At 44.0% G+C, this 27,431-nt stretch overlaps 1 protein-coding gene and 1 long non-coding RNA gene across 2 annotated transcripts in view; one reads left to right on the forward strand and one right to left on the reverse strand.

Moving 5' to 3' along the window:
- The window catches only part of afap1l2 (actin filament associated protein 1-like 2), a 207,698-nt gene extending 185,647 nt beyond the window's left edge, over positions 1-22,051 (reverse strand). Inside the window, exon 1 of the mRNA XM_084170096.1 lies at positions 21,825-22,051. Coding sequence (XP_084026222.1) covers positions 21,825-21,840 — 16 coding nt within the window. The 5' untranslated portion in view covers positions 21,841-22,051. The remainder of the gene's footprint in view (positions 1-21,824) is intronic.
- A 3,217-nt stretch (positions 22,052-25,268) lies between these two features.
- On the forward strand, positions 25,269-26,845 carry LOC311127242. Its single transcript, XR_014613108.1, has 4 exons — positions 25,269-25,543; positions 25,642-25,704; positions 25,780-25,845; positions 25,969-26,845. It is a non-coding gene; the product is annotated as an uncharacterized lncRNA (long non-coding RNA).
- Positions 26,846-27,431: the final 586 nt, after the last annotated feature.

A 27,431-nucleotide genomic window follows, 5' to 3' on the forward strand; every position in this document is an offset into this window, starting at 1 on the left:
GCTTAAATCAGTTTTGTTTTATGTTTTTCTGCCATGCGTAATATGTCTGTAGGCTATGTATTGTATAACTGCACAATTATAATGTTAATTCAGGTATTTTTTTTAGTGCTTGGGCTCATAAGCCTATGCATAAGCTCTAATATGCGTATGGGAGTTTTGAATTAATCATCACCTTTAGAGAGCACTGTCCATTTAGTTGTGTTAGGCTTTGAAACAACATCCACAACAACCATGTTTTACACTGTTTCAACAAGCTGTTGAACTTCTTTCTTCAAATTGATCATCAAAGTAAGGTGAGATTTAAAAGTACAATAGTTCTACTGTTTTGATAAGTGTTTGATGTGATTTTCGATTGCATTTGCATTGATGTCAGAGTGGTTAGAGAGACAATAGAGCCCTGAGTACCAGGCCATTAGGACCTGATGGTAGTTAGCAAGTTGGGTACTACCACAGCATGTCCAGAGTGCATAAAAGGAGATTACCGTGACTCAACAGTCACATGGAATTTTACTGCGGTCATGAATCATGACTGCAGTTGTGGCGGTAATACAGTCACCACAACAGCCCTAGAAGGACCCCCCCCCCAGAGGAAGTTGCCGCCACTATTTTAACGTAATTTCCTGTCCTGGAGAGGAAATGCACGTTTAGGTTCCACCTCTGAAGAATGATGAGGGCTACATACATATTTACGGATTGGGTGTGGGAATTTTCACGTGGAGTTGATAAATATCAACAAATATGGCACTGACAGCTGTCAGCGTAGCTAGCTAGCATGCTAAACTTATCTAGCTTTCTACAGTATCTTGCTAACCTTATCTGTTGTTGCTGTTTGTTTTTTACTATACCGTATCCAAAAGATTAGCCAGCTGGCTCTATTGCTGGTTCTGGAGCTGGATTTGTCATAAGCATTGATTTAGGAAAAACTTCACCACAGATGGAAACCAATGACCTATCTTTGACTTCGCCATCTATTGTTATCTCGAATGTTTTGGCATATTCCATAAATTGCGTCCACGAACACGACATAGAAATAGTTAGAAAGAATGAGATGAAGCTCCGGTAATATGGATAACTATTGAAAGACAGCTGATATGCGTTTTTTTCTTAATTGTAATGGACACGGTGCAACCTTTGGTAGGTAGGCTGCTGGCATGCTCCGGCTGCGGTACAGCAAAGCCAAGTCAGCCAGTGCTCATGGTTCTCACAGGGGAAGTGAAATGATAGGCTACAATGACTTTGCTCATGATAATGCATGCTTGAATTTTCCTTCGTGGGTGCCTTTTCTTTATCTGGATAGACATTTACATTTACGTCATTTAGCAGACGCTCTTATCCAGAGCGACTTACAAATTGGTGCATTCACCCTATAGCCAGTGGGATAACCACTTTACATTTTTTTTTTTTTTTTTTGGGGGGGGGGGTAGAAGGATTACTTTATCCTATCCCAGGTATTCCTTAAAGAGGTGGGGTTTCAAATGTCTCCGGAAGGTGGTGAGTGACTCCGCTGTCCTGGCGTCGTGAGGGAGCTTGTTCCACCATTGGGGTGCCAGAGCAGCGAACAGTTTTGACTGGGCTGAGCGGGAACTATGCTTCCGCAGAGGAAGGGGAGCCAGCAGGCCAGAGGTGGATGAACGCAATGCCCTCGTTTGGGTGTAGGGACTGATCAGAGCCTGAAGGTACGGAGGTGCCGTTCCCCTCACTGCTCCATAGGCAAGCACCATGGTCTTGTAACGGATGCGAGCTTCAACTGGAAGCCAGTGGAGTGTGCGGAGGAGGGGGGTGACGTGAGAGAACTTGGGAAGGTTGAACACCAGACGGGCTGCGGCATTCTGGATGAGTTGTAGGGGTTTAATGGCACAGGCAGGGAGCCCAGCCAACAGCGAGTTGCAGTAATCCAGACGGGAGATGACAAGTGCCTGGATTAGGACCTGTGCCGCTTCCTGTGTAAGGCAGGGTCGTACTCTCCGAATGTTGTAGAGCATGAACCTACAGGATCGGGTCACCGCCTTGATGTTAGCGGAGAACGACAGGGTGTTGTCCAGGGTCACGCCAAGGCTCTTCGCACTCTGGGAGGAGGACACAACGGAGTTGTCAACCGTGATGGCGAGATCATGGAACGGGCAGTCCTTCCCCGGGAGGAAGAGCAGCTCCGTCTTGCCGAGGTTCAGCTTGAGGTGGTGATCCGTCATCCATACTGATATGTCTGCCAGACATGCAGAGATGCGATTCGCCACCTGGTTATCAGAAGGGGGAAAGGAGAAGATTAGTTGTGTGTCGTCAGCGTAGCAATGATAGGAGAGGCCATGTGAGGATATGACAGAGCCAAGTGACTTGGTGTATAGCGAGAATAAGAGAGGGCCTAGAACTGAGCCCTGGGGGACACCAGTGGTGAGAGCACGTGGTGCGGAGACAGCTTCTCGCCACGCCACTTGGTAGGAGCAACCGGTCAGGTAGGACGCAATCCAAGAGTGAGCCGCGCCGGAGATGCCCAGCTCAGAGAGGGTGGAGAGGAGGATCTGATGGTTCACAGTATCAAAGGCAGCAGACAGGTCTAGAAGGACAAGAGCAGAGGAGAGAGAGTTAGCTTTAGCAGTGCGGAGAGCCTCTGTGACACAGAGAAGAGCAGTCTCAGTTGAATGACCAGTCTTGAAACCTGACTGGTTTGGATCAAGAAGGTCATTCTGAGAGAGATAGCAAGAGAGTTGGCTAAAGACGGCATGCTCAGTAGTTTTGGAGAGAAAAGAAAGAAGGGATACTGGTCTGTAGTTGTTGACATCGGAGGGATCGAGTGTTGGTTTTTTGAGAAGGGGTGCAACTCTCGCTCTCTTGAAGACGGAAGGGACATAGCCAGCGGTCAAGGATGAGTTGATCAGCGAGGTGAGGTAAGGGAGAAGGTCACCGGAGATGGTCTGGAGAAGAGAGGAGGGGATAGGGTCAAGCGGGCAGGTTGTTGGGCGGCCTGCCGTCACAAGTGGCAAGATTTTATCTGGAGAGAGAGGGGAGAAAGAAGTCAAAGCATAGGGTAGGGCAGTGTGAGCAGGACCAGCAGTGTCATTAGACTTAACAAACGAGGATCGGATGTCGTCAACCTTCTTTTCAAAGTGGTTGACGAAGTCATCCACAGAGAGGGAGGAGGGGGGGGGGGGGGTGGGGGGGAGGATTCAGCAGTGAGGAGAATGTGGCAAAGAGCTTCCTAGGGTTAGAGGCAGATGCTTGGAATTTAGAGTGGTAGAAAGTGGCCTTAGCAGCAGAAACAGATGAAGAAAATGTAGAGAGGAGGGAGTGAAAAGATGCCAGGTCGGCAGGGAGTTTAGTTTTCTTCCATTTCCGCTAAGCTGCCCGGAGCTCTGTTCTGTGAGCTCGCTTGCGGTTTCTAGCTAACCTTACACCAATCAAAGCAGTGAAGCAAACTTTAGTGGTCAAAACCATTCATCTTGGGGCAACGGTGGGAGCGGGTTTGCAAAATGCTATCATATCACACAATTAAAATGGTCAGATATATATATTTTATACAGACTAACTAAAAAATAAGTGAAAATTGCAAATTATCCAATGGATTAAGAATGTCTGGCACCTCCTAATATATAATCTGCTCCATGGCTCAGGCAGCCAAGTGGATACAAGGCTCTTTGGCTAATCTCAGTCGCAAAGAGGAATAACTTTGCAACTGTCTCTGATGGGTGGTGGTAACATTCAAATAAAACCCTGCCCTGAAACAAAATGTAGGCTGAAAATAATTTGTACATCACATCATAGGAAAATACACCACATTCACACAGATTTGCACAGTGGGCAGTTAGAATTTGTCACTTCAAATCCAAATATATCATACTTTGACTAAAATGTAAATCGCTGCGCAACATCATGGGTAAGCTCAGGCCATCAGCTAGAAAAAGTGAATTTCTACTAGTGTGGGCGTTTAACATACAGTTGAAGTCGGTAGTTTACATACACCTTAGCCAAATACATTTAAACTCAGTTTTTCACAATTCCTGACATTTAATCCTAGTAAAAGTTCCCTGTCTTAGGTCAGTTAGGATCACCACTTTATTTTAAGAATGTGAAATGTCAGAATAATAGTAGAGAGAATGATTTATTTCAGCTTTTATTTCTTTCATCACTTTCCCAGTGGGTCAGAAATGTACATACACTCAACTAGTATTTGGTAGCATTGCCTTTAAATTGTTTAACTTGGGTCAAACATTTCGGGTAGCGTTCCACAAGGTTCCCACAATAAGTTGGGTGAATTTTGGCCCATTCCTCCTGACAGAGCTGGTGTAGTTGAGTCAGGTTTGTAGGCCTCCTTGCTCGCACACACTTTTTCAGTTCTGCCCACAAATTTTCTATAGGATTTAGGTCAGGGCTTTGTGATGGCCACTCCAATACCTTGACTTTGTTGTCCTTAAGCTATTTTGCCACAACTTGCTTGGGGTCATTGTCCATTTGGAAGACCCATTTGCGAACAAGCTTTAACTTCCTGACTGATGTCTTGAGATGTTGCTTCAAAATATCCACATAATTTTCCTTCCTCATGATGCCATCTATTTTGTGAAGTGCACCTCCTGCACCATTACATTTACATTTACGTCATTTAGCAGACGCTCTTATCCAGAGCGACTTACAAATAGGTGCATTCACCTTAAAGCCAGTGGGATAACCACTTTACAATGTTTTTTTTTTTTTTTTTTGGGGGGGTGGGTTGGAGTAAAGCGGGGGGGGGGGGGGGGGGGTAGAAGGATTACTTTATCCTATCCCAGGTATTCCTTAAAGAGGTGGGGTTTCAAATGTCTCCGGAAGGTGGTGAGTGACTCCGCTGTCCTGGCGTCGTGAGGGAGCTTGTTCCACCATTGGGGTGCCAGAGCAGCGAACAGTTTTGACTGGGCTGAGCGGGAACTATGCTTCCGCAGAGGTAGGGGAGCCAGCAGGCCAGAGGTGGATGAACGCAGTGCCCTCGTTTGGGTGTAGGGACTGATCAGAGCCTGAAGGTACGGAGGTGCCGTTCCCCTCACAGCTCCGTAGGCAAGCACCATGGTCTTGTAGCAGATGCGAGCTTCAACTGGAAGCCAGTGGAGTGTGCAGAGGAGCGGGGTGACGTGAGAGAACTTGGGAAGGTTGAACACCAGACGGGCTGCGGCATTCTGGATGAGTTGTAGGGGTTTAATGGCACAGGCAGGGAGCCCAGCCAACAGCGAGTTGCAGTAATCCAGACGGGAGATGACAAGTGCCTGGATTAGGACCTGTGCCGCTTCCTGTGTAAGGCAGGGCCGTACTCTCCGAATGTTGTAGAGCATGAACCTACAGGATCGGGTCACCGCCTTGATGTTAGCGGAGAACGACAGGGTGTTGTCCAGGGTCACGCCAAGGCTCTTCGCACTCTGGGAGGAGGACACAACGGAGTTGTCAACCGTGATGGCGAGATCATGGAACGGGCAGTCCTTCCCCGGGAGGAAGAGCAGCTCCGTCTTGCCGAGGTTCAGCTTGAGGTGGTGATCCGTCATCCATACTGATATGTCTGCCAGACATGCAGAGATGCGATTCGCCACCTGGTTATCAGAAGGGGGAAAGGAGAAGATTAGTTGTGTGTCGTCAGCGTAGCAATGATAGGAGAGGCCATGTGAGGATATGACAGAGCCAAGTGACTTGGTGTATAGCGAGAATAAGAGAGGGCCTAGAACTGAGCCCTGGGGGACACCAGTGGTGAGAGCACGTGGTGCGGAGACAGCTTCTCGCCACGCCACTTGGTAGGAGCAACCGGTCAGGTAGGACGCAATCCAAGAGTGAGCCGCGCCGGAGATGCCCAGCTCAGAGAGGGTGGAGAGGAGGATCTGATGGTTCACAGTATCAAAGGCAGCAGACAGGTCTAGAAGGACAAGAGCAGAGGAGAGAGAGTTAGCTTTAGCAGTGCGGAGAGCCTCTGTGACACAGAGAAGAGCAGTCTCAGTTGAATGACCAGTCTTGAAACCTGACTGGTTTGGATCAAGAAGGTCATTCTGAGAGAGATAGCAAGAGAGTTGGCTAAAGACGGCACGCTCAGTAGTTTTGGAGAGAAAAGAAAGAAGGGATACTGGTCTGTAGTTGTTGACATCGGAGGGATCGAGTGTTGGTTTTTTGAGAAGGGGTGCAACTCTCGCTCTCTTGAAGACGGAAGGGACATAGCCAGCGGTCAAGGATGAGTTGATCAGCGAGGTGAGGTAAGGGAGAAGGTCACCGGAGATGGTCTGGAGAAGAGAGGAGGGGATAGGGTCAAGCGGGCAGGTTGTTGGGCGGCCTGCCGTCACAAGTGGCAAGATTTTATCTGGAGAGAGAGGGGAGAAAGAAGTCAAAGCATAGGGTAGGGCAGTGTGAGCAGGACCAGCGGTGTCATTTGACTTAACAAACGAGGATCGGATGTCGTCAACCTTCTTTTCAAAATGGTTGACGAAGTCATCCACAGAGAGGGAGGAGGGGGGGGGGGGGGGATTCAGCAGGGAGGAGAATGTGGCAAAGAGCTTCCTAGGGTTAGAGGCGGATGCTTGGAATTTAGAGTGGTAGAAAGTGGCCTTAGCAGCAGAAACAGATGAAGAAAATGTAGAGAGGAGGGAGTGAAAAGATGCCAGGTCTGCAGGGAGTCTAGTTTTCTTCCATTTCCGCTCAGCTGCCCGGAGCTCTGTTCTGTGAGCTCGCAATGAGTCATCAAGCCACGGAGCTGGAGGGGAGGACCGAGCCGGCCGGGAGGATAGGGGACATAGAGAGTCAAAGGATGCAGAAAGGGAGGAGAGGAGAGTTGAGGAGGCAGAATCAGGAGATCGGAGGGAGAAGGATTGAGCAGAGGGAAGAGATGATAGGATGGAAGAGGAGAGAGTAGCGGGAGAGAGAGAGCGAAGGTTGCGACGGCGCATTACCATCTGTGTAGGGGCACAGTGAGTAGTGTTGGAGGAGAGGGAGAGAGAAAAGGATACAAAGTAGTGGTCGGAGACTTGGAGGGGAGTTGCAGTGAGATTAGTAGAAGAACAGCATCTAGTAAAGATGAGGTCAAGCGTATTGCCTGCCTTGTGAGTAGGGGGGGGACGGTGAGAGGGTGAGGTCAAAAGAGGAGAGGAGTGGAAAGAAGGAGGCAGAGAGAAATGAGTCAAATGTAGACGTAGGGAGGTTGAAATCCCCCAGAACTGTGAGGGGTGAGCCATCCTCAGGAAAGGAACTTATCAAGGCGTCAAGCTCATTGATGAACTCTCCAAGGGAACCTGGAGGGCGATAGATGACAAGGATATTAAGCTTAAATGGGCTAGTGACTGTGACAGCATTGAATTCAAATGAGGAGATAGACAGATGGGTCAGGGGAAAAATTGAGAATGTCCACTTGGGAGAGATGAGGATTCCTGTGCCACCACCCCGCTGACCAGATGCTCTCGGGGTATGCGAGAACACATGGTCAGACGAGGAGAGAGCAGCAGGAGTAGCAGTGTTTTCAGTGGTAATCCATGTTTCCGTCAGCGCCAAGAAGTCGAGGGACTGGAGGGTAGCATATGCTGGGATGAAGTCTGCCTTGTTGGCAGCAGAACGGCAGTTCCAGAGGCTGCCTGAGACCTGGAACTCCACGTGGGTCGTGCGTGCAGGGACCACCAGGTTAGAGAGGCAGCAGCCACGCGGTGTGAGGCGTTTGTGTAGCCTGTGCAGAGAGGAGAGAACAGGGATAGGCAGAGGCATAGTTGACAGGCTGCAGCAGATGGCTACAATAATGCAGAGGAGATCGGAATAAAATGAACTAAACATCTGGGAAAGGAGAGAGCGGGGCCTCCCTCAACACAACTCCCCAATATAACTCTCCCAACTTCCACCTCAGAAACTATAATTGTTGTAAACTACAACGGTTCAATGTTTTCTAGGAATAGACTAACCTAGTTTATTCAGCTAGCTAACTAGGTGCAGTATTATTCCGTGAAAAACGTCCGGGCACCTCGTCACAAGACGCCACAGCCAGCTAGCATGCCGGTCTCCAGCAGCAGGGTTTAGCGCCAATACTCAGCCACAACAACCACCAGTGTATCAACACACAAGCAGATCGTTCGTGTCCGTGTCTAACGTTGTGGGTTAATCCCGACAGCTTGAGCGAGTCCGTCGTCAACTTATTCAGCCAGTTAGTTAGCTAGAATAGTTAGCAAACTAGCTAGCCATTGCTTTCAGACAAAGAAGAAACCCCTCCTTTCACGGCACGAACACACAGAGAGAGCCAAACTAACGTTAACTAGTCACCCATGTCCCGAATTCCTTGAGCGACTCGGGCTATCAATATGTAAAAAACAAAACACAAGTGTAGGTTATGACTTACCCCTAGCAGCTACTGTTAGCTAGCCAAGTGCAAAGCTAGCCACTGAATTGACTCAGCCAGTTCGCGTCTGTTCGCTCGGTCGTTCCAGCTATTGTTTACAAGTAGCTATCCAGGTTGCAACAAGCTTGCTAATTTTCAAGCACAGTAGCCACTTGCTACCTAACGTTAACGGTTCAGACAATGAGGTTAGAAAACAGCTGAATGGTAGGCAGTTATTGTATGTAATTATTGTAGGCAGCCAGCTGGCGTAATTACAGGCACTCTCAGGCGTGAAACAACTATACCGTTGCTAATAGCTACTCGCCAGCTGGTCCAGGTGGTGAGTTAGCTAGCTAGCTAGCTTCGTGCTACACCCGGCACCGCCGAATACAATACTAACCTACAATAATTACATACAACAACTACCCACAACAACCCACGATACCTACCTACAATACCTAACTACAATCTAAATACATAGTTTAAGCCTTACTCGACAAAGCCCAAGCTATGAATAAAGCCAAACTTACCCGATGCCAAGCTTACCCGACGCAACAAGCATGATGCTGCCACCCCGTGCTTCACGGTTGGGATGGGGTTCTTCAGCTTGCAAGCAACCCCCTTTTTCCTCCAAACATAGCGATGGTCATTATGGCCAAACAGTTCTATTTTTGTTTCATCAGACCAGAGGACATTTCTCCAAAAAGTACGACATTTGTCCCCATGTGCAGTTTCAAACCGTAGTCTGGCTTTTTTATGGCGGTTTTGGAGCAGTAGCTTCTTCCTTGCTGAGCAGCCTTTCAGGTTATGTCGATATAGGACTTGTTTTACTGTGGATATAGATACTTTTGTACCTACAGTGAGTGAAAAAAGTATTTGATCCCCTGCTGATTTTGTACATTTTCCCACTGACAAAGACATGCTCAGTCTATCATTTTAATGGTAGGTTGATTTGAACAGTGAGAGACAGAATAACAACAAAAAAATCCAGAAAAACGCATGTCAAAAATGTTAGAAATTGATTTGCATTTTAATGAGGGAAATAAGTATTTGACCCCTCTGCAAAACATGACTTAGTACTTGGTGGCAAAACCCTTGTTGGCAATCACAGAGGTCAGACGTTTCTTGTAGTTGGCCACCAGGTTTTCACACATCTCAGGAGGGATTTTGTTCCACTCCTCTTTGCAGATCTTCTCCAAGTCATTAAGGTTTCGAGGCTGACGTTTGGCAACTCAAACCTTCAGCTCCCTCCACAGATGTTCTATGGGATTAAGGTCTGGAGACTGGCTAGGCCATTCCAGGACCTTAAATGTGCTTCTTCTTGAGCCACTCCTTTGTTGCCTTGGCCGTGTGTTTTGGGTCATTGTCATGCTGGAATACCCGTCCACGACCCATTTTCAATGCCCTGGCTGAGGGAAGGAGGTTCTCACCCAAGATTTCACGGTACATGCCCCCGTCCTGTCCCCTTAGCAAGTTGTCCTGTCCCCTTAGCAGAAAAACACCCCCAAAGCATAATGTTTCCACCTCCATGTTTGACGGTGGGGATGGTGTTCTTGGGGTCATAGGCAGAATTCCTCCTCCTCCAACACTTTCACCCAGTTCTCCTCTGAATCGTTCAGATGTTATAATATAATAATAATATGCCATTTAGCAGACGCTTTTATCCAAAGCGACTTACAGTCATGCGTGCATACATTTTTGTGTATGGGTGGTCCCGGGGATCGAACCCACTACCTTGGCGTTACAAGCGCCGTGCTCTACCAGCTGAGCTACAGAGGACCACATGTTCATTGGCAAACTTCGGACCGCCCTGTATATGTGCTTTCTTGAGCAGGGGGACCTTGCAGGTGCTGCAGGATTTCAGTCCTTCATGGCATAGTGTGTTACCAATTGTTTTCTTGGTGATTATGGTCCCAGCTGCCTTGACATCATTGACAATATCCTCCCGTGTAGTTCTGGGCTGATTCCTCACCGTTCTCATGATCATTGCAACTCCACGAGGTGAAATCTTGCATGGAGCCCCAGGCTGAGGGAGATTGCCAGTTATTTTGTGTTTCTTCCATTTGCGAATAATCGCACCAACTGTTGTCACCTTCTCACCAAGCTGCTTGGCATGGTCTTGTAGCCCATTCCAGCCTTGTGTAGGTCTACAATCTTGTACCTGACATCCTTGGAGAGCTCTTTGGTCTTGGCCATGGTGGAGAGTTTGGAATCTGATTGATTGATTGCTTCTGTGGACAGGGGTCTTTTATACAGGTAACAAGCTGAGATTAGGAGCACTCCCTTTAAGAGTGTGCTCCTAATCTCAGCTCGTTACCTGTATAAAAGACACCTGGGAGCCATAAATCTTTCTGATTGAGAGGGGGTCAAATACTTATTACCCTCATTAAAATGCAAATCAATTTATAACATTTTTGACATGCGTTTTTCTGGATTTCTTTGTTGTTATTCTGTCTCTCACTGTTCAAATAAACCTACCATTAAAATTATAGACTGATCATTTTTTTGTCAGTGGGCAAACGTACAAAATCAGCAGGGGATCAAATACTTTTTTCCCCTCACTGTATTTCCTCCCGCATCTTCACAAGGTCCTTTGCTGTTGTTCTGGGATTGATTTGCACTTTTCGCACCAAAGTACATTCATCTCTAGGAGAAAGAATGCGTCTCCTTCCTGAGAGGTATGACGGATGCATGGTCCCATGGTGTTTATACTTGCATACTATATTTTGTACAGATGAACATGGTACCTTCAGGTGTTTGGAAATTGCCTCCAAGGACGAACCAGACTTGTGGAGGTCTAAAAAACATTTTCTGAGGTCTTGGCTGATTTCTTTTGATTTTCCCATGATGTCAAGCAAAGAGGCACTGAGTCTGAAGGTAGGCCTTGAAATACATCCACAGGTACACCTCCAATTGACTCAAATGATGTCAATTAGCCTATCAATAAGCCATGACATCATTTTCTGGAATTTTCCAAGCTGTTTAAAGGCACAGTCAACTTAGTGTATTTAAACTTCTGACCAACTGTAATTGTGATACAGTGAATTATAAGTTAAATAATCTGTCTGTAAACAATTGATGGAAAATTACTTGTGTCATGCACAAAGTAGATGTCCTAACCGACTTGCCAAAACTATAGTTTGTTAACGAGAAATGTGTGGATTGGTTGAAAAACAAGTTTTAATGACTCCAACCTAAGTGTATGCAAACTTCCAACTTCAACTGTATCTCCCACTACCATACAAATCTTTTTAGACAGCTGAAGCAAGCACACACATTTTCTTCAGGAAATGTACCTTTTCTAGTTTAGTCATATGTATCTTACCTTAGAAGTGTTTACTTTGCAGGTTGACTCGCATCTACTGAGTTGCAATGTCCCATAAATTGAATGCCCAAATCAACTTCAGGTATCTACAAAACAAGTTTTGCAGCCACATAATCCAAAAGGAAGGCTACAGCTAATATTTTTTCAAAGAATTGCTGTTCCCGATTCACAAATGATTATTTTGATGCACATGATTTGTTTCACCGCAATTGAACTGAATCCCAACTACTACAATGGCGAAGTTAATCGTTAGTTTCGTCAAAAATAATTGTGTAAAATAATAGATTAATATGAATTTTAAAAAAGTACAAAAAAGGGGAGGGGGGGTAGATATGTGAAGCGGGTCATCCATTAAACAGTAAATCAACTTTGTTAGGCCTAAATTAGTAACACACAGGGTTCTAGAACACAAATCAACTAGTCACATCAAATTTGAACTGTGCTATGCATACTTGAGACACAAATATCATGGGGCAATTCCATTTTGTAATTGGGCTCTCTGGTACTTTTGAAAATAGGACCCATTTTATAGATATAAATTGACATTATAGGCCATTAACCAATCACAGCCCTCCTTTAGGATTGCACATTCAGCAAATCACCAGCAGAGGGAATTCCCTTTTGAATCCATTTTCCCATTCACTGTGTTGGTGGTGCTCATAAAATTGATTATAACTTCAAAAGTAGCAGAGACCCAATTTGATGTACTTGTAGAGTATTGTTTAAAACAACATGTCTAAAAGTGAACAAAATCAAAAAGGTTACTTTTGAGATATTTACATAATAAATCAAGTGTATTCTTAATCTAAACACTATTCATATTTTAGAGCACATGGTAAGATTTCAGATTAAACCAACACTGGCTTTGTAGCATCTACAGAATCTTCGTTGTAGTTCTCAATAATTATTTTGGATACATATTTCAAAGGTATGCCAAACATCCTTTCCCCTAAGGACAATTTTATGGATTTCATTTCAGGAAGATCCAAAACATCATAAATATCTTTGGGCCATCATGGCATGGAATTGACCAAATGTTAAAAAGGAAGTGGACTGCAGAGCCCCAGAACGTAGTGCCATTGCATCTCAACGATCGATTCACAGTTCTATGCCACTGAGGTAGTTCTTCCAACAAACGGATCTACACAGTGGTGAAAAATGTCACCCCCACACTGTTGAGTCAATTAAGCTGACTGTACCCGATGCCACCTCCTTCAAGCATCCTGCCCTGCCTCTATCTCTCCCTCGCTCCCTTCTTCCCGGCCTTCCCGGCACATCCTTAGGAATATCACAGTGAGGGGATTGGAGACAGATCATGAGGAATGGAAGGGTGAGATCATACACTATTCCAGTAAGATAGGACTGAATGGCGCCAGAGGAGATGGCTGCCATTTTACTGGCTCCTAACCAATTGTGCTATTGTGTGTGTTTTTTCGCGTTATTATCTCTTATGACCGAAAAGAGCTTCTGGATACCAGGACAGAGATTACTCACCTCTAACTGGACGAAGATTTATTATTTAACGAGTCGGATGCAAAGGATTTTATTCAGACATCCGACAAGGCCCAAATCCCTGTCATTCGCATGAGAAAGAGACAGAGATATCGGGACGTAGGTCGGGGTGCCTTGTAAGGATCCGACGGCGAATGGGTAATCTGCCTCTACCATCAGTCCTATTAGCCAACGTACAATCATTGGAAAACAAAATAGACAAACTACGATCACGGATATCCTACCAACGGGACATTAAAAACTGTAATAGCTTATGTTTAGCTTATGTAATAGCTTATCTCAACTCGTGGGGCATCAATGATCATGAGGAAGGTGAGGGATCAGCCCAGAACTACACGGCAGGACCTGGTCAATGACCTGAAGAGAGCTGGGACCACAGTCTCAAAGAAAACCATTAGTAACACACTACGCTGTCATGGATTAAAATCCTGCAGCGCACACAAGGTCCCCCTGCTCAAGCCAGCGCATGTCCAGGCCCGTCTGAAGTTTGCCAATGACCATCTGGATGATCCAGAGGAGGAATGGGAGAAGGTCATGTGGTCTGATGAGACAAAAATAGAGCTTTTTGGTCTAAACTCCACTCGCCGTGTTTGGAAGAAGAAGAAGGATGAGTACAACCCCAAGAACACCATCCCGACCGTGAAGCATGGAGGTGGAAACATCATTCTTTGGAGATGCTTTTCTGCAAAGGGGACAGGACGACTGCACCGTATTGAGGGGAGGATGGATGGGGCCATGTATCGCAAGATCTTGGCCAACAACCTCCTTCTCTCAGTAAGAGCATTGAAGATGGGTCGTGGCTGGGTCTTCCAGCATGACAACGACCCGAAACACACAGCCAAGGCAACTAAGGAGTGGCTCTGTAAGAAGCATCTCAAGGTCCTGGAGTGGCCTAGCCAGTCTCCAGACCTGAACCAATAGAACATCTTTGGAGGGAGCTGAAAGTCTGTATTGCCCAGCGACATCCCCAAAACCTGAAGGATCTGGAGAAGGTCTGTGTGGAGGAGTAGGCCAAAATCCCTGCTGCAGTGTATGCAAACCTGGTCAAGACCTACAGGAAACATATGATCTCTGTAATTGCAAACAAAGGTTTCTGTACCAAATATTAGGTTCTGCTTTTCTGAAGTATCGAATACTTATGTCATGCAATAAAATGCAAATTAATTACTTAAAAATCATACAATGTGATTTTCTGGATTTTTGTTTTAGATTCCGTCTCTCACAGTTGAAGTGTACCTATGATAACAATTACAGACCTCTACATGCTTTGTAATTAGGAAAACCTGCAAAATTGGCAGTGTATCAAATACTTGTTCTCCCCACTGTAGCTGTCTATTTACCACCACAAACCGATGCTGGCACTAAGAACGCACTCAATAAGCTGTATAAGGCCATAAGCAAACGGAAAAACGCTAATCCAGAGGTGGCGCTCCTAGTGGCCGGGGACTTTAATGCAGGGGAACTTAAATCAGTTTTACCTAATTTCTCAACACAGGGGCCCCTCAGGGGTGCGTGCTCAGTCCCCTCCTGTACTCCCTGTTCACTCATGACTGCGTGGCCAGGCACGACTCCAGCACCATCATTAATTTCGCTGACGACACAACAGTGTTTGGCCTGATCACCGACAAAGATGAGACAGCCTATAGAGAGGAGGTCAGAGACCTGGCCGTGTGGTGCCAGGATAACAACCTCTCCCTCAACGTGATCAAGACAAAGGAGATGATTGTGGACTACAGGAAAAAGAAGAAGACCGAGCACACCCCCATTCTCATCAACGGAGCTGTAGTGGAGCAGGTTGAGAGTTTCAAGTTCCTTGGTGTCCACATCACCAACAAACTATCATGGTCCAAACACACCAAGACAGTCGTGAAGAGGGCACAACATAGCCTATTCCACCTCAGGATTTGGCATGGGTCCTCAGATCCTCAAACAGTTATACAGCTGCACCATCGAGAGCATCCTGACTGGTTGCATCACTGCCTGTTATGGCAACTGCTCGGCATCCGACCGCAAGGCACTACAGAGGGTAGTGCCAAGCTTCCTGCCATCCAGGACCTCTATACCAGGCGGTGTCAGAGGAAGGCCCTAGAAATTGTCAAAGACTCCAGCCACCCTAATCATAGACTGTTCTCTCTGCTACCGCACAGCAAGCAGTACCGGAGCGCCAAGTCTAGGTCCAAAAGGCTTCTTAACAGCTTCTACCCCCAAGCCATAAGACTCCTGAACAGCTAATCAAATGACTACCCAGAGTATTTGCATCCCCCCCCCCCCCCCAACTCATCCAGAGCTCTTTGACTTCTGACAGAAAGACATAAGATATCTGATGGCAAACATTTACTAGTTAATTACATACAAGTGTAACTTCATCACCTCGTGTGCTGCACAACAGACTCGCCGATAGATATAGAACATTTACAAACAAGCACGTGACTGGCTCAACTGTTCTGGGGAACTACGGTAAGCTTCATAATGTACAATAATGTGACAGGTGACTGCAGGTATTAACTTAAAAAGTAGCTACAAATATCAGAATTTATTGAAAAACTTCAAATAAATAGTTTTGACATTGACGGTATTGAAAAACCATCCAGTGGCTTTTTCCAAATACCCGGGATACCGGCCAAGCCAAATTCTTTCTAACAAAATAATCAGGATTCATGTAAACAACCGTTTTGAAAGCATAGCTTTTCTAAAAAAAAAAGTGGTAAATTCAGCATAGGGACAGGGTAAGCATAGGGACACATTTCTAACACTTTTAACATAGGCTCATAGGTTTAACCTCATATCCCAGGGATAATGCCTTGCATTACGCTTTGGAAGAAAACACCTCAATTGTGGCCTAGAGGGGGGCAAACCCCTTTTTCATAATTTGAAATTGACTAATCACACGAATGCGAGGTGTCTTCAAAATACTATGCATTTGGGGGGAATTCCGACCCTGAGTTAAGTGCGCGTAAATGGAACATAATTCTCTTTTTATGCACTTTTCTCACTATGCGTATTCTGACCTTGAACTTTGTTTGGAGATCAAAGAAATGTAGGTGTGGCAGAGGTGTGTCTACAGATTCCGTATTCTGACCATGACTTAATTCCCTCAGAATGCCACCACCTTTACGCGTGATGAAACAATGAATAAAGTCGAGCAACCTGTCGGTTCCAAGTGGAACAACATGTGCTTTATTTTTTCCAATAAAAATTCTCCATGCACTCTAATTTTACAAATTGATAAGAGCTATTGATACAAGCTAGGTAAATGAGTAAGCCATTTGGATAAGGGGATTGTAAATATAAATGACAATTGTTTTAGATCTATTTTACCTTATGATCGCTGGAGAGCAATGAGAAACCAGTCATATGGCATATCAACATATCACCTTTTCCAAAGTGAAGTTTATGAAATACTGGCCTTATAACTGGCAGGGATGAAATTTGGAGACCCAAGCTATAGGCTTCTGTAGCCATGTGCAAATGACAGTATAGCACCAAACCTACCGAGTTGATTTATAATTTCTAGAATGTTTTAAACATGGAGCCTGGCGCACGGTTCATGATGACTGGACTGTTGTTATCACAGTTCCATGATTAGTGAGTATTATTAGGGTATATTTATAGGACTACTGTTCAACCCCTACTGTATACTTTTCTCACCTTCCAATATTTCATAGATTGAAAAACTGAATATGGCTACTTTCAGGAGGAATCAAACAACTGTATTTTTGATTTTGTGCGTAAAGGCTCTCCAAACCATTTAAATAAAGTATTATTCATAAATACCTTTCTAACCCTAAATACCAATTGGTGCTGAAAAGGAAACGAACAGGAGTGTATTTACATGGCTTTCTTTCATTGGTCCCTAATATTCTGAACTGTTCTCTCCATATATTCTAGTAAGTCTCTCGAGAAAATTCTAATTAAAGGTTCACCAAATTTAAAGGCATGGCTTTAGATAAATTTACTAAAAACCCTATTGAATAAAAACTCCACACGAAAATCTGTTGGCCAGCAAGTGGGAGGGTTTTCAGCGGTTTAATTAAATGTATTTGGCTCACGCAAGGGAACCATGCCTGTAAAGCTTGTTACGCACCTGCATACGATAAATCTGAATACCAACTACTTAGAAGTGTGTAGGAAAGGTGTACATTTCCTAAGTCAGAATTGGGTCCTTAATGCATGAAACTGACAAAATGTAATCATCATTTGTATGGGGTATATTTATTAGTCATTGGCTCAACTTGCCCCTGGCCAAATAGCACAATTTACACTAAAGCAACCATTTTGACTATATTAGCCAACACAGCTACAAGGAGGCTAGGTTTAGGACCTCATCTTGTAGCTTATAGAGACTGCAACTGATGTATAAACCAGTCTTAAAGAGTGACTGCCCCTTAAAAGCAACTTCTCATTTTGAAAACGGCCCTATGTGGTATCGATATAAGTCAGAAACATTTATTCTAGTGTCAAAATTGACTACAAAGTGTAAATAGGATCATTTTGGTCATAAAGTCTGTCTTGTCCAAAAAGGAGATTTGCAAGATGATAAGAAAAAATGGTATGTAACGGAATGAAGGGTCCCTTAACCGTTTTCCTTGGGTTGGGTCATATAGAATGAGAGGCCTTTAGTGACCAAAAGGCCGTATTAGCATGGACTGTGCCATTGAGGGCTTCCACCATTTTAATGTAGTCAACTGGGTGGGACTTCCAACTTCATTGGCTGATCCCTCCTGGTGACCCTGTTGGAGTCATGTCCAACCGGGTCATCAGGAGGGATCAGCCAATAAAGAAAATGGACTACTTCAAAATGGAGATTGCCTCAATGGCGCTGCCCATGCTGTCACAGACACCATAATGGCACAGATACAAAGTCCTCTATCTATCTCTATGGGTTGGGTTTATTTCAATCCTGCCCACAGCTAGCTGCACCCAAGTAATCATCAATTCGGAGCAAAGCTGCGACATGATCATAATGCCCATGGTCAATTTGGTTTGACATTCGATATCTCTATGGGGATAGTTAGGGACCATCAATAAATTACACAATGTACATGTGACCATATTTGAAAAGGCCAATAGCCTTTCAATGACTTAAAAACCTCAAACCAACTATAAATTGTAGAAATTCATATACAAATATTGAAAGCATTTAATGAGACAACTAAAAGATGTGCAACATGAAGATATTGTCCCATTTATATTGTGTAATTTATTGACGGTCCCTAACTAGCCCCAGAGATTGGATAGCCTATGTCAAACCAACTGTTCCACCTGTCGCACACCAGCCTAGGCGACTTCAAGACACAACACCTGGTTAGACTGTTTCAAGTTATCTAGAAGGGTGAGTGACTGCAACTGTGTACTGTTTTGGCAGAGTGAATGTACAAATGCTTGCCACGTGCGAACACACACACACACGAGACACCCACATTAAAAACCCCCAAGCATCATGAAACCCATAACACAAATTAATTTGACTTTGTGAGAATCCATTTTTTGGACCTTGCTTACTAACTTGCTTACCACTTTTTCCATGTGGTTTCTGTGAAATTCTGACCTATTCCTAAATATATGTGGTCACATAATTAATTTTGTGTATGGTTCCCTAGAAACAAGGGGTGGCTCAACTAACCCTTTGGCACAACTTACCTCACTCTCCCTATAAAATGGGCCAAAACTAGCAACAACAACAACAAAAAATGCATAGCAAAGATCCCACTCTGGCACTTTGATGTGCACGTAGAGTACATTATGTTCAACAATCAGTGTAGGCTGCTGAAGGGAGGATGACTCATAATAATGGCTGGAACGGAGCAAATGGAATGGCATCAAACACATGGAAACCATGTGTTTGATGTATTTGATACCATTCCACCTATTCTACTCCAGCCATTACCACAAGCCCGTTCTCCCCAATTAAGGTGCCACCAACCTCCTGTGTCAACAATATATATTGAAATATTTGCCAAATCAAAAATGGTATAATTGCAATATTAATGTTAATATTATTCAATATTCATAAATGTATGTAAGAAATGTGTTAAAGGATGCCTGAGTAAGGCCAGAATGTGACAAATATTCCAAATTAAATTAATTATTTCTCAATTATGCTTTAAGATACAAATGTCAAATATATGTAAACAATCCTTCCACCTAAGGACCCTCCTATAGATACAATTTTATGAAAATCTCAAAAATCATGGTCATTTTAAGACTGGTTTAGTGATTAATCACCCAAAAGCATGTTTCAATGTGTGAAACACAAAGGGCAACACAGCACACACACAACCCCCAAAGAAACTCAGCGCCCCACCGCTGCTGAGCAGGAAGAGAGCCTTCTTTTCACAATTTTTATAGTCCTGTTCGGCTTCCTGAATTACCCACGCACCACTCTCCCAGTTGGCAAATAAAACCCCTGACACACTTCCAAGGTAGCAGGGGCCAGTCCCAGTGGCCCGCATCTTATAGCCAGCCTCCTCTGCATCCCAACACCAGGCAAACCCACTGAACCTTAAACCCACCAAAGCAGGTTACAGGTTCAAAGCCCATCCAGCGTTCAAACGTTGGGTCTAAATGCATTGGTAATTGAATTGTGGGTAATTGCAGATGTAAATGGGCACGTTCGACATTGCAGCCGACTTTGAAGCGAGTCGAGACTGACTGATCTACAAATCCCCTTTTATCATAAATAACTACTCAATATTATTCGTAGATCAGTCAGTCAGTCAGTCACATTTATTCACTAATTGATCTGTTGACCAATAAGATCAGCTCTGAAATAGATCTGATGTGAAAAGATCTGACGTGATTGGTGGAAAAAAATATCAGAATTGGGCTGCCTGTCTAAACGCAGCCTTTGACATGTAGGTACATGGACATAAATCCTGCTTATATTGGCTTACATCACATAGCATAGATGTTCAGTTGTCTCAAGAGGAAGACAAATAATGAAGTGAAAGAGAACTGCGACACAACTCTCACAACTACATTGTTCTGAAGCCAACGCCTCCCACACAGTGAGGTATGTGAATAATACACAAGGGGGTTTCACAGCATCTAGGACCTCAAGATGAGTACCGCTTTTGTTTCACCTGTAGCCTAGGTCTGAGGCACTAAATTAACCATTTGATGAAAAGAGTTTCAAATCGACATTTCCCACTGGGCTAAATTTATAGATAATGATGACAGCCATATATGAAGCCCCATTCCACTTTGGTCAGGGTCCTGAATTCTTTCCAATCCTACGTAGGTAGCTTATAAGCCACGTGTGTTTTATTGCTCTGTGTATGTAATGCAATGCATGCAGTCATAATAGTCAAGGTGGTGAAGTATTCCATAAACACCCACGTCTCAGGGTCTATCAGTGAATAATATTAAAGTATTAACCACTGCACACATTCTCAGGGAGAAAAGTAACCGCAGGAATCTGTGGAATCTTGGGAGAACAATTGTTGCTACTGGAATTAATCTCCAGTGACTGCTGTGAATGAACTTGTGTTTATTTAGGAGAGAGAAACCATTAATGGAGGGTTGGGAATGGAGGGATGAAACATACACATTGTTCGTCCCAGAGGAAGCAGAGAGAACAGAAGTATGCCAGGCCAGAGTAAATATTTACTGTCAAAACAGTTGACTATAGAATACTCCAGTACTTACTATAGAAGTATGTAGTAAACTGTAGAATAATATACTACACACTGTAGTATCCCTCAATCATGTGTAGTACTTACTATATAATTTTGTAGTATACTGTAGAATACTATAGTAAATACTACAGTAATGTCGGCAAAAACGCTAGTCTGCAAAAACACTTTTTTTTTTACTATAGTAAATACTACAGTATTTAATTTGCATATACTGTACCCTGCCTATTCCCCTCCCCCATATCCAATTTGTGCCACCCATAAGTTATAGACCATATTGCGTTCCCTACAGGTTATAGAAAATAGCAGAAGTGCTGAATTATCGGTTCAGAGCCTAGACCGACCTACCTCCCCGGTTATGGACAATTTGCTCTTTTAGTATTTCTCCAGTAGATTTCCTCATGGAGAAAGTCTCCACTTCTATGTCAAAGATAATAAAACAAAAACACTATAGTAAATACTACAGTGATGTCTGCAAAAACACTACAGTATTCTACTACAGTCTGCAAAGACACTATAATAAATACTACAATATACTACTACAATCTACTACGCTACAGTAAATACTACAGTATACTACAATCCGCAAAAACACTACATTAATTACTATAGTATATACTACTACAGTTCGTTTACTACAGTTTTTATACTATAGTTAACTGTAAATTCTACAGTATACTACAATAAACACTAGTGTTCACTACTTTTTTTGCAGACTTTACAGGGAATACTACAGTAAAGTGAATACTATAGTATTTTTTCATGTGGGTTTAACCCTGTCAGACCAAGGGAATCTTATTCTAATCTGATTGTGTTCCTGCCCTTACAAAAAAAGATTGCAGTAAAAGTGCAGTAACTGCAGTAGACAGTGGTATTTTGGAAGCAGTAATTGTAGTTGAATTGCAGTTATACTGCACTCTAACTGTAGTTACACTGCAAAATTACTGCACATTGCAAGATGCTAAGTCAGAACCAGAAGGCTACAGGGCCAGGCGCTTAGAAAAACAACACAGACTCAAACGTTGTTTTCTCAGTTAACTTTGAAAGTTTAGATAAATAATGTCCATACCTTTGTGCTTTTCCATTTTCAACGCACGACCAAGACTCGGTTGTCACTGTTTCGTCTCTGAGAAGACAATCCCAGGCTGTAGTAGCCGGTCAGTGAATGTGAAATCAACACTTGAAACTAGTGAAGGGACGCTTGATAGATATCTGAGCTCCGATGCAGTTTTCAAAGCACTACTGATCCGATACAATGTACGGATGCTTGTTTCAAAGTAAAATTACCACGTGATCAATGATGTCCGATGCTTCGTTTGATCACATGCTTTTTCGTAAAGTGTGTTGCAAAATTCGAGATCCCACTGATTTCGCCATGGGTTCGGTGCTTTCGATTCCGAGTTGCTTTCAAACATCGACCTCTACTGGTATTAGCTGATATTGGTAGGCGTAGGCTGCTTCTAGTATAAGGCTACTGATGGGGTGCCTACAGGAACTGATGTCCTAGGCTATAGGCACCACTGGAAAAGGGACACGTGGGCAAAATGTAGGCTACAGAACCATTTATAGACTACTAAATGAGAATATCATTACCAAACATTCTCCAAAAACATTGTTGTGAATTATTTTGCAGACCATTTCTCCCTTCTGCCTATTTTTGTTTCCTCATTGAAGGCTACTTTGCCCCATGCAGTGACATGTCATGAGATACGTTTCTATATAGTCAAAATATGTTAATGTTGACAAGCTTTTGATGCCGATTTGCGGTGCCCCATCACTTTTTTCAATTTGAGAATAAAAGGAGCTGGTAAAACTAGCTAATTTCCCCCAAACATCAGACACCCCCTGACCTCGGACACTTTCTAGCGGTTGGAGAACTGAATCACCTCGAGCTCAACATTTAAATGGGCTGAAAAATAACGGTAAGTTTTGTGACTAACGACACCCTTTTAGCTAGCTGACCACCGATTTTCAGTGCAATTTATGTAAGTTAAGTTAGGTTTTGAGAGTTTTCAAAAAAGTTATATGTACACATTTTGTGGAACACGCTGCATATTGTAAAATTCGACTGCGCGACAGACCACACCTAATTTAATATCCAACTTTTTACCTCTGAAATATAGCTAACGGATTTTCTAATGCTGCTATCTTAGTTGCTAAATGTTGATAGAACTGCTAAGTAAGCAAAAAGGAAAGAAATTGTAAGTGTTAGATAATACATATCACGAAAACAGCTGCATGTTGTCAAGCTTTACCGTATCAAAATTGGAGTCCTCTGACGGAGGCGTTTTGCACAATCTGCAAAAATGTATTTGGAACTTTGAACCATTAACTTTTCGACACCTATCACTGTTGGCTATATTTCATCTTACAACAGCTACATAGAGGCAGTATTTAGTTAAATGGTACAATGTATGCATCAATATTACACTAATTGGGACACTAATTTTCATTACAGATAACATCAAACCAAAAACGTGGGTACACTTTCAGTTATTGTGAAAACTTTCATCACCTTTCAATGCCTTAGCTTTGAAATGTAAATGTTTATACATATTCAGATTGAGTTATCTTTCTAAAATGTGTATAGAATGCCAAGTTATTTAGCTACATGTATTTACCACTGCAGCATGGAGAAAGTCAAGAGGAAGCAGTGGAGTGAGGTGGACATGTTCCATGCCATGGAGGACTGCGGGGCAGGGATGGCTATCCGCCAGGCTGCCAAGGTTAGGCATCTTTTGTTTTTAGGAGATTACCATGTGTATGTGAATTTTATCTGCTAGTAACAGTTTTCTTTTCTTATCTACCAAGGTGCATGGTGTACCTCGGCAGACCCTGGCGGACAGGCTGAGCGGCCGGGTGACCCATGGTTGTCGCAGTGGACCACCCACATTGCTTGCACCAGAGGATGAAAAGTCTCTGGTGCAGTACTGTATCTACTGCGCCAGCCATGGGTTCCCCTTCACCAGACAGAGGCTGATGAAATACGCCGACAAAATACGCAGGTATTTGGTGTTCTATGTGTTTATGTATGTAGAATGCTGGACTGACTGTTATCAATGTGTGTGATGTAAATGTGGATGTGTATGGTGATGCCAAAACAAACATTTTCATCCTGGATGGACAATTATATATTCTATTCTATTGTAGGTTTCGGCACCCAGGGGAAACAATCCCACCACTGGGGAAGAGGTGGTGGGAAATGTTCAGGAGGAGGCACAAGAACCTAAGCATGAGGAGGCCGGACACCCTGGACAGGGGGAGAGCTGAGTGTGCCACACGTCCGACGATGGACACCTTCTTCACTTCTTATGAGAAGCACTTGGAGGAGAGTGGGTTGAGGGAGAAACCCAGACAAATCTATAACTGCGATGAGTCTGGGTTTCGTAGCGACCAGAGCAGGCACAAAGTGCTGGCTCCCCGGGGCGCAAAACACGTGTACCAGCAGGCTCCGGGGACCAAGGAGCACATCACAGTGCTGGCCTGCTTCAACGCAACTGGGGAGGACATCCCCCCGTTTATCATCTACCCCAAGTGTTTCCCCGGTGGCCACTACACACTGGGAGGCCCCCCCCCAAGCCTTGTATGGACGGTCAAGCAGTGGCTACATTGACGGGGACCTGTTCAGGAAGTGGTTTCAGCACTTCATTAAGTATGCAGTGAAAGAGCGCCCTCTCCTTCTCCTCTTTGATGGGCACAAGAGCCACATGGACCCGGAAGTGCTCGCGGTGGCACTAAGGGAAGGGGTTATACTTCTTTGTCTTCCACCACACTGCACCCATGTCCTGCAGCCGCTGGACGTGGCATACTTTGGCCCTTTAAAGGCTGAGTTCTCCAAGGTAGCTGGAGACCTTAGCCATTTTGACCACTCCTACATGGTAAACAAATCAGAATTTGCCAGAGTATTCCGCTACCCGTACCAGCGATGCAAGGACATGCGCTATGTGGTGGAAGGGTTTAAGAAGTGTGGCCTCTTCCCTTTTGACCCTTCAGCCATTGAAGGGTCCCGTTTAATGCCGTCTCGGACCCTACCGGGTCCCAACACCGCCTCTACTGGAACCAGCAGCAATGTGCCATCCATCAGCACCTCCTCCCCAGCGACCACAGGAGGACCCTCAGCCCCTGCCCCAGTCCCAGCCGCTGCTCCAGTCCTATCCCTAGCTCTAGAAGAGCACCCCCTAATAGAGGGGGGGCTGATAGCGAAGGACCTGGGGCACATCCTTACTGTCCTGAAGTATCGGCTGGACCGATACAGAAGACTCCCTGTGGTCGCCACATGCCTCACCGGGGAGGAATACACGCGCCAGTGGCAGGAGAGGGGTGAGAAGGAGAGGGCTGAGGCAGAGGAGAAAGAGCGTCGGGCAGCCCTCAGAACACAGAGGGCACAGGAGAGGGCTGCCATGGATGAGACCATTGACGCCATCGCCTCTGCTGGACCCCCTGCTGGAACCACTCCTGACAGCTCCATCACCACTGCCAGTGCCTCCCAGTGTGCAACATCTGTAGGAGCCGCCGGAGTCCCCAGCTGCAGAAGAAGGCCACATGCCTACTCTCCCGGCCACACCATCGTCGGCCCCTCAACCCCACCATTACAAACACCAGCTCCTCCAAGCCATCGTCGGCGGTTTTGTCCACCACCACCCCAATGCACACCACCCCCCATGTCTGTCACCACCAACACGGCCTCCTCTGGACCAACTGCCTCCTCCGTCTCCCCTGGTCACACCACCATAGCAGCCTCGTCTGGTGTCCCTGCCCCCTGCAATTTGAATACCACCACCTCCACAGGTAAACACATGTTAAATTACGAAAAAATGACTGTTTGTTATCTGTTTTATAAAACAGCAATGTAAAAAATATATATATATATCTTTATATATCTACAGTAAATAGCACCAGCCCTCAAGTCATCTCCGCCTCCTCCAAAACCTCTGCAGCTTCCTCCAGAGGTATTGATGTAAAAAAGTTGAAAAGGGTTTTCATGCAACATGCTCTGTCTAACACTACTTTTTCTCAAACTGCAGCACAGAAAAGGAAGAGAAAAGCTACACCGGTCACATCTGTCACACCACCCATGGCACCACTCTCAGGTACTACATAATCTGTTTTTCTCGCTCTCTCAGTTGTATCAATTACTATTGTTGTTGAAGAACTTCTACATTTTGCAAAACCATATTAATCAATTTGTATTATTATTTAATTTTTTATAAAAGAAGACACCACCTGCTGTGCTCGCTGCGGGGAGCGTGATCCGCCTGCAAGCTCCTCTCAGGAGTGTAGATCCGAGGTGCCATGGGTGTGCTGTGACTTTTGCCAGCACTGGTTCCACTGCAGGTGTGTGCAGTGGGATCCAGAGGTAGTGGTGGAGCTGGATTTTTATTGTGATTTTTGTGACAATATAGGGATGGAGGTCGAGATTTAATTGTTTGTTTTGTTTGTGTTCATATTAAATTATTTATTTGTTCAAAAAAATAAATGTCTAAAATATAATATATATATTTATTGAACCCATCTTGTGTATTTCTTCCTTTACTTTCCAAGTGCACCTCTGCAACACAAACTCCAACAGTGTTTTCATTGTTTTATGTTAATGCACATAACTGAAATTAAAGTGTATTTGATGTAAATTATTAATACTCATATTTCATTTGGTTACAACACTGAATATGTTGGTGAAGAACCATTTTTTAAGAGTCCACAAGAGGGCGCACCGGGCTACGCAATGAAAAGTTGACAGGCAAATCATTATTTTTTACCTGAAGACTAGCCAACTATCTAGTAAACACTTCGGGTACGTGGTTGGTGTCTCTTTTTTCAACAAAATTAAACGGATATATCTTGTAATTGAACAAAATAGTAAGGTGCCCAATAACTGGGGGCCGTATACAGATAATACGGGACGTATTTTTTTGCTAAACCGCTTATCAAAAGCAGATAACAGTAATATTTTCAAATGAAATGTCAAACTTGCTAATTGCTAAACCGTTAGCTAACATTTTTACGACACCAATAATCACAAAACATTGAAGGCTTGATCACAAGATAACACTGTTGAAGGTAATATATTTCTTAAACGCTGTTGAATATGACGATAATACGGGATTCTACGCTATTTCTGGAAAATTCATTCTGATAAATTCTAAATAATTTGTATTTAATTACCACGAAAATTCCGTGAAAAACGATCTGCGCTCCAATCGCTTAAAACGACATCTCATCAAGATCTGTTTCCTAAGCCTAATAGTCATACTCATTATTATTACAAATATTATTATTACAAATTACAAATAGAAGATTATCATTTCTCACAATGGTGTTTGTTAAGTAAAGTTAGATCAAAGCTGAATCAATGTCTAGCAAGATCATATAATGATTAATTAGCATTTTACACAACAGAACCGAATATAATACCATAGCATAGTAGCCATATAACATTACTATTACACCAAAAACACAACATTTCTAATGAGATTTTAGGATGGTTAGCTGAAGCTGAATAGTCACATTTTTTCTCATGCCCCAAAACTCCAGGCAGGATATGCTTTAATTGAAACAAAATACAAGAATGTCTAATAGTTTGTTAACACCATGTGCTCTAATTCGCTCACAAAACAGAAATTCAAGAAGATCTAAATGCATATTCCCATGAAACTGATTGAGATTAATCAAATGATTG

Source organism: Coregonus lavaretus (assembly GCF_964263955.1).
Source record: "Coregonus lavaretus genome assembly, chromosome: 1".
Lineage (NCBI taxonomy): Eukaryota > Metazoa > Chordata > Actinopteri > Salmoniformes > Salmonidae > Coregonus > Coregonus lavaretus.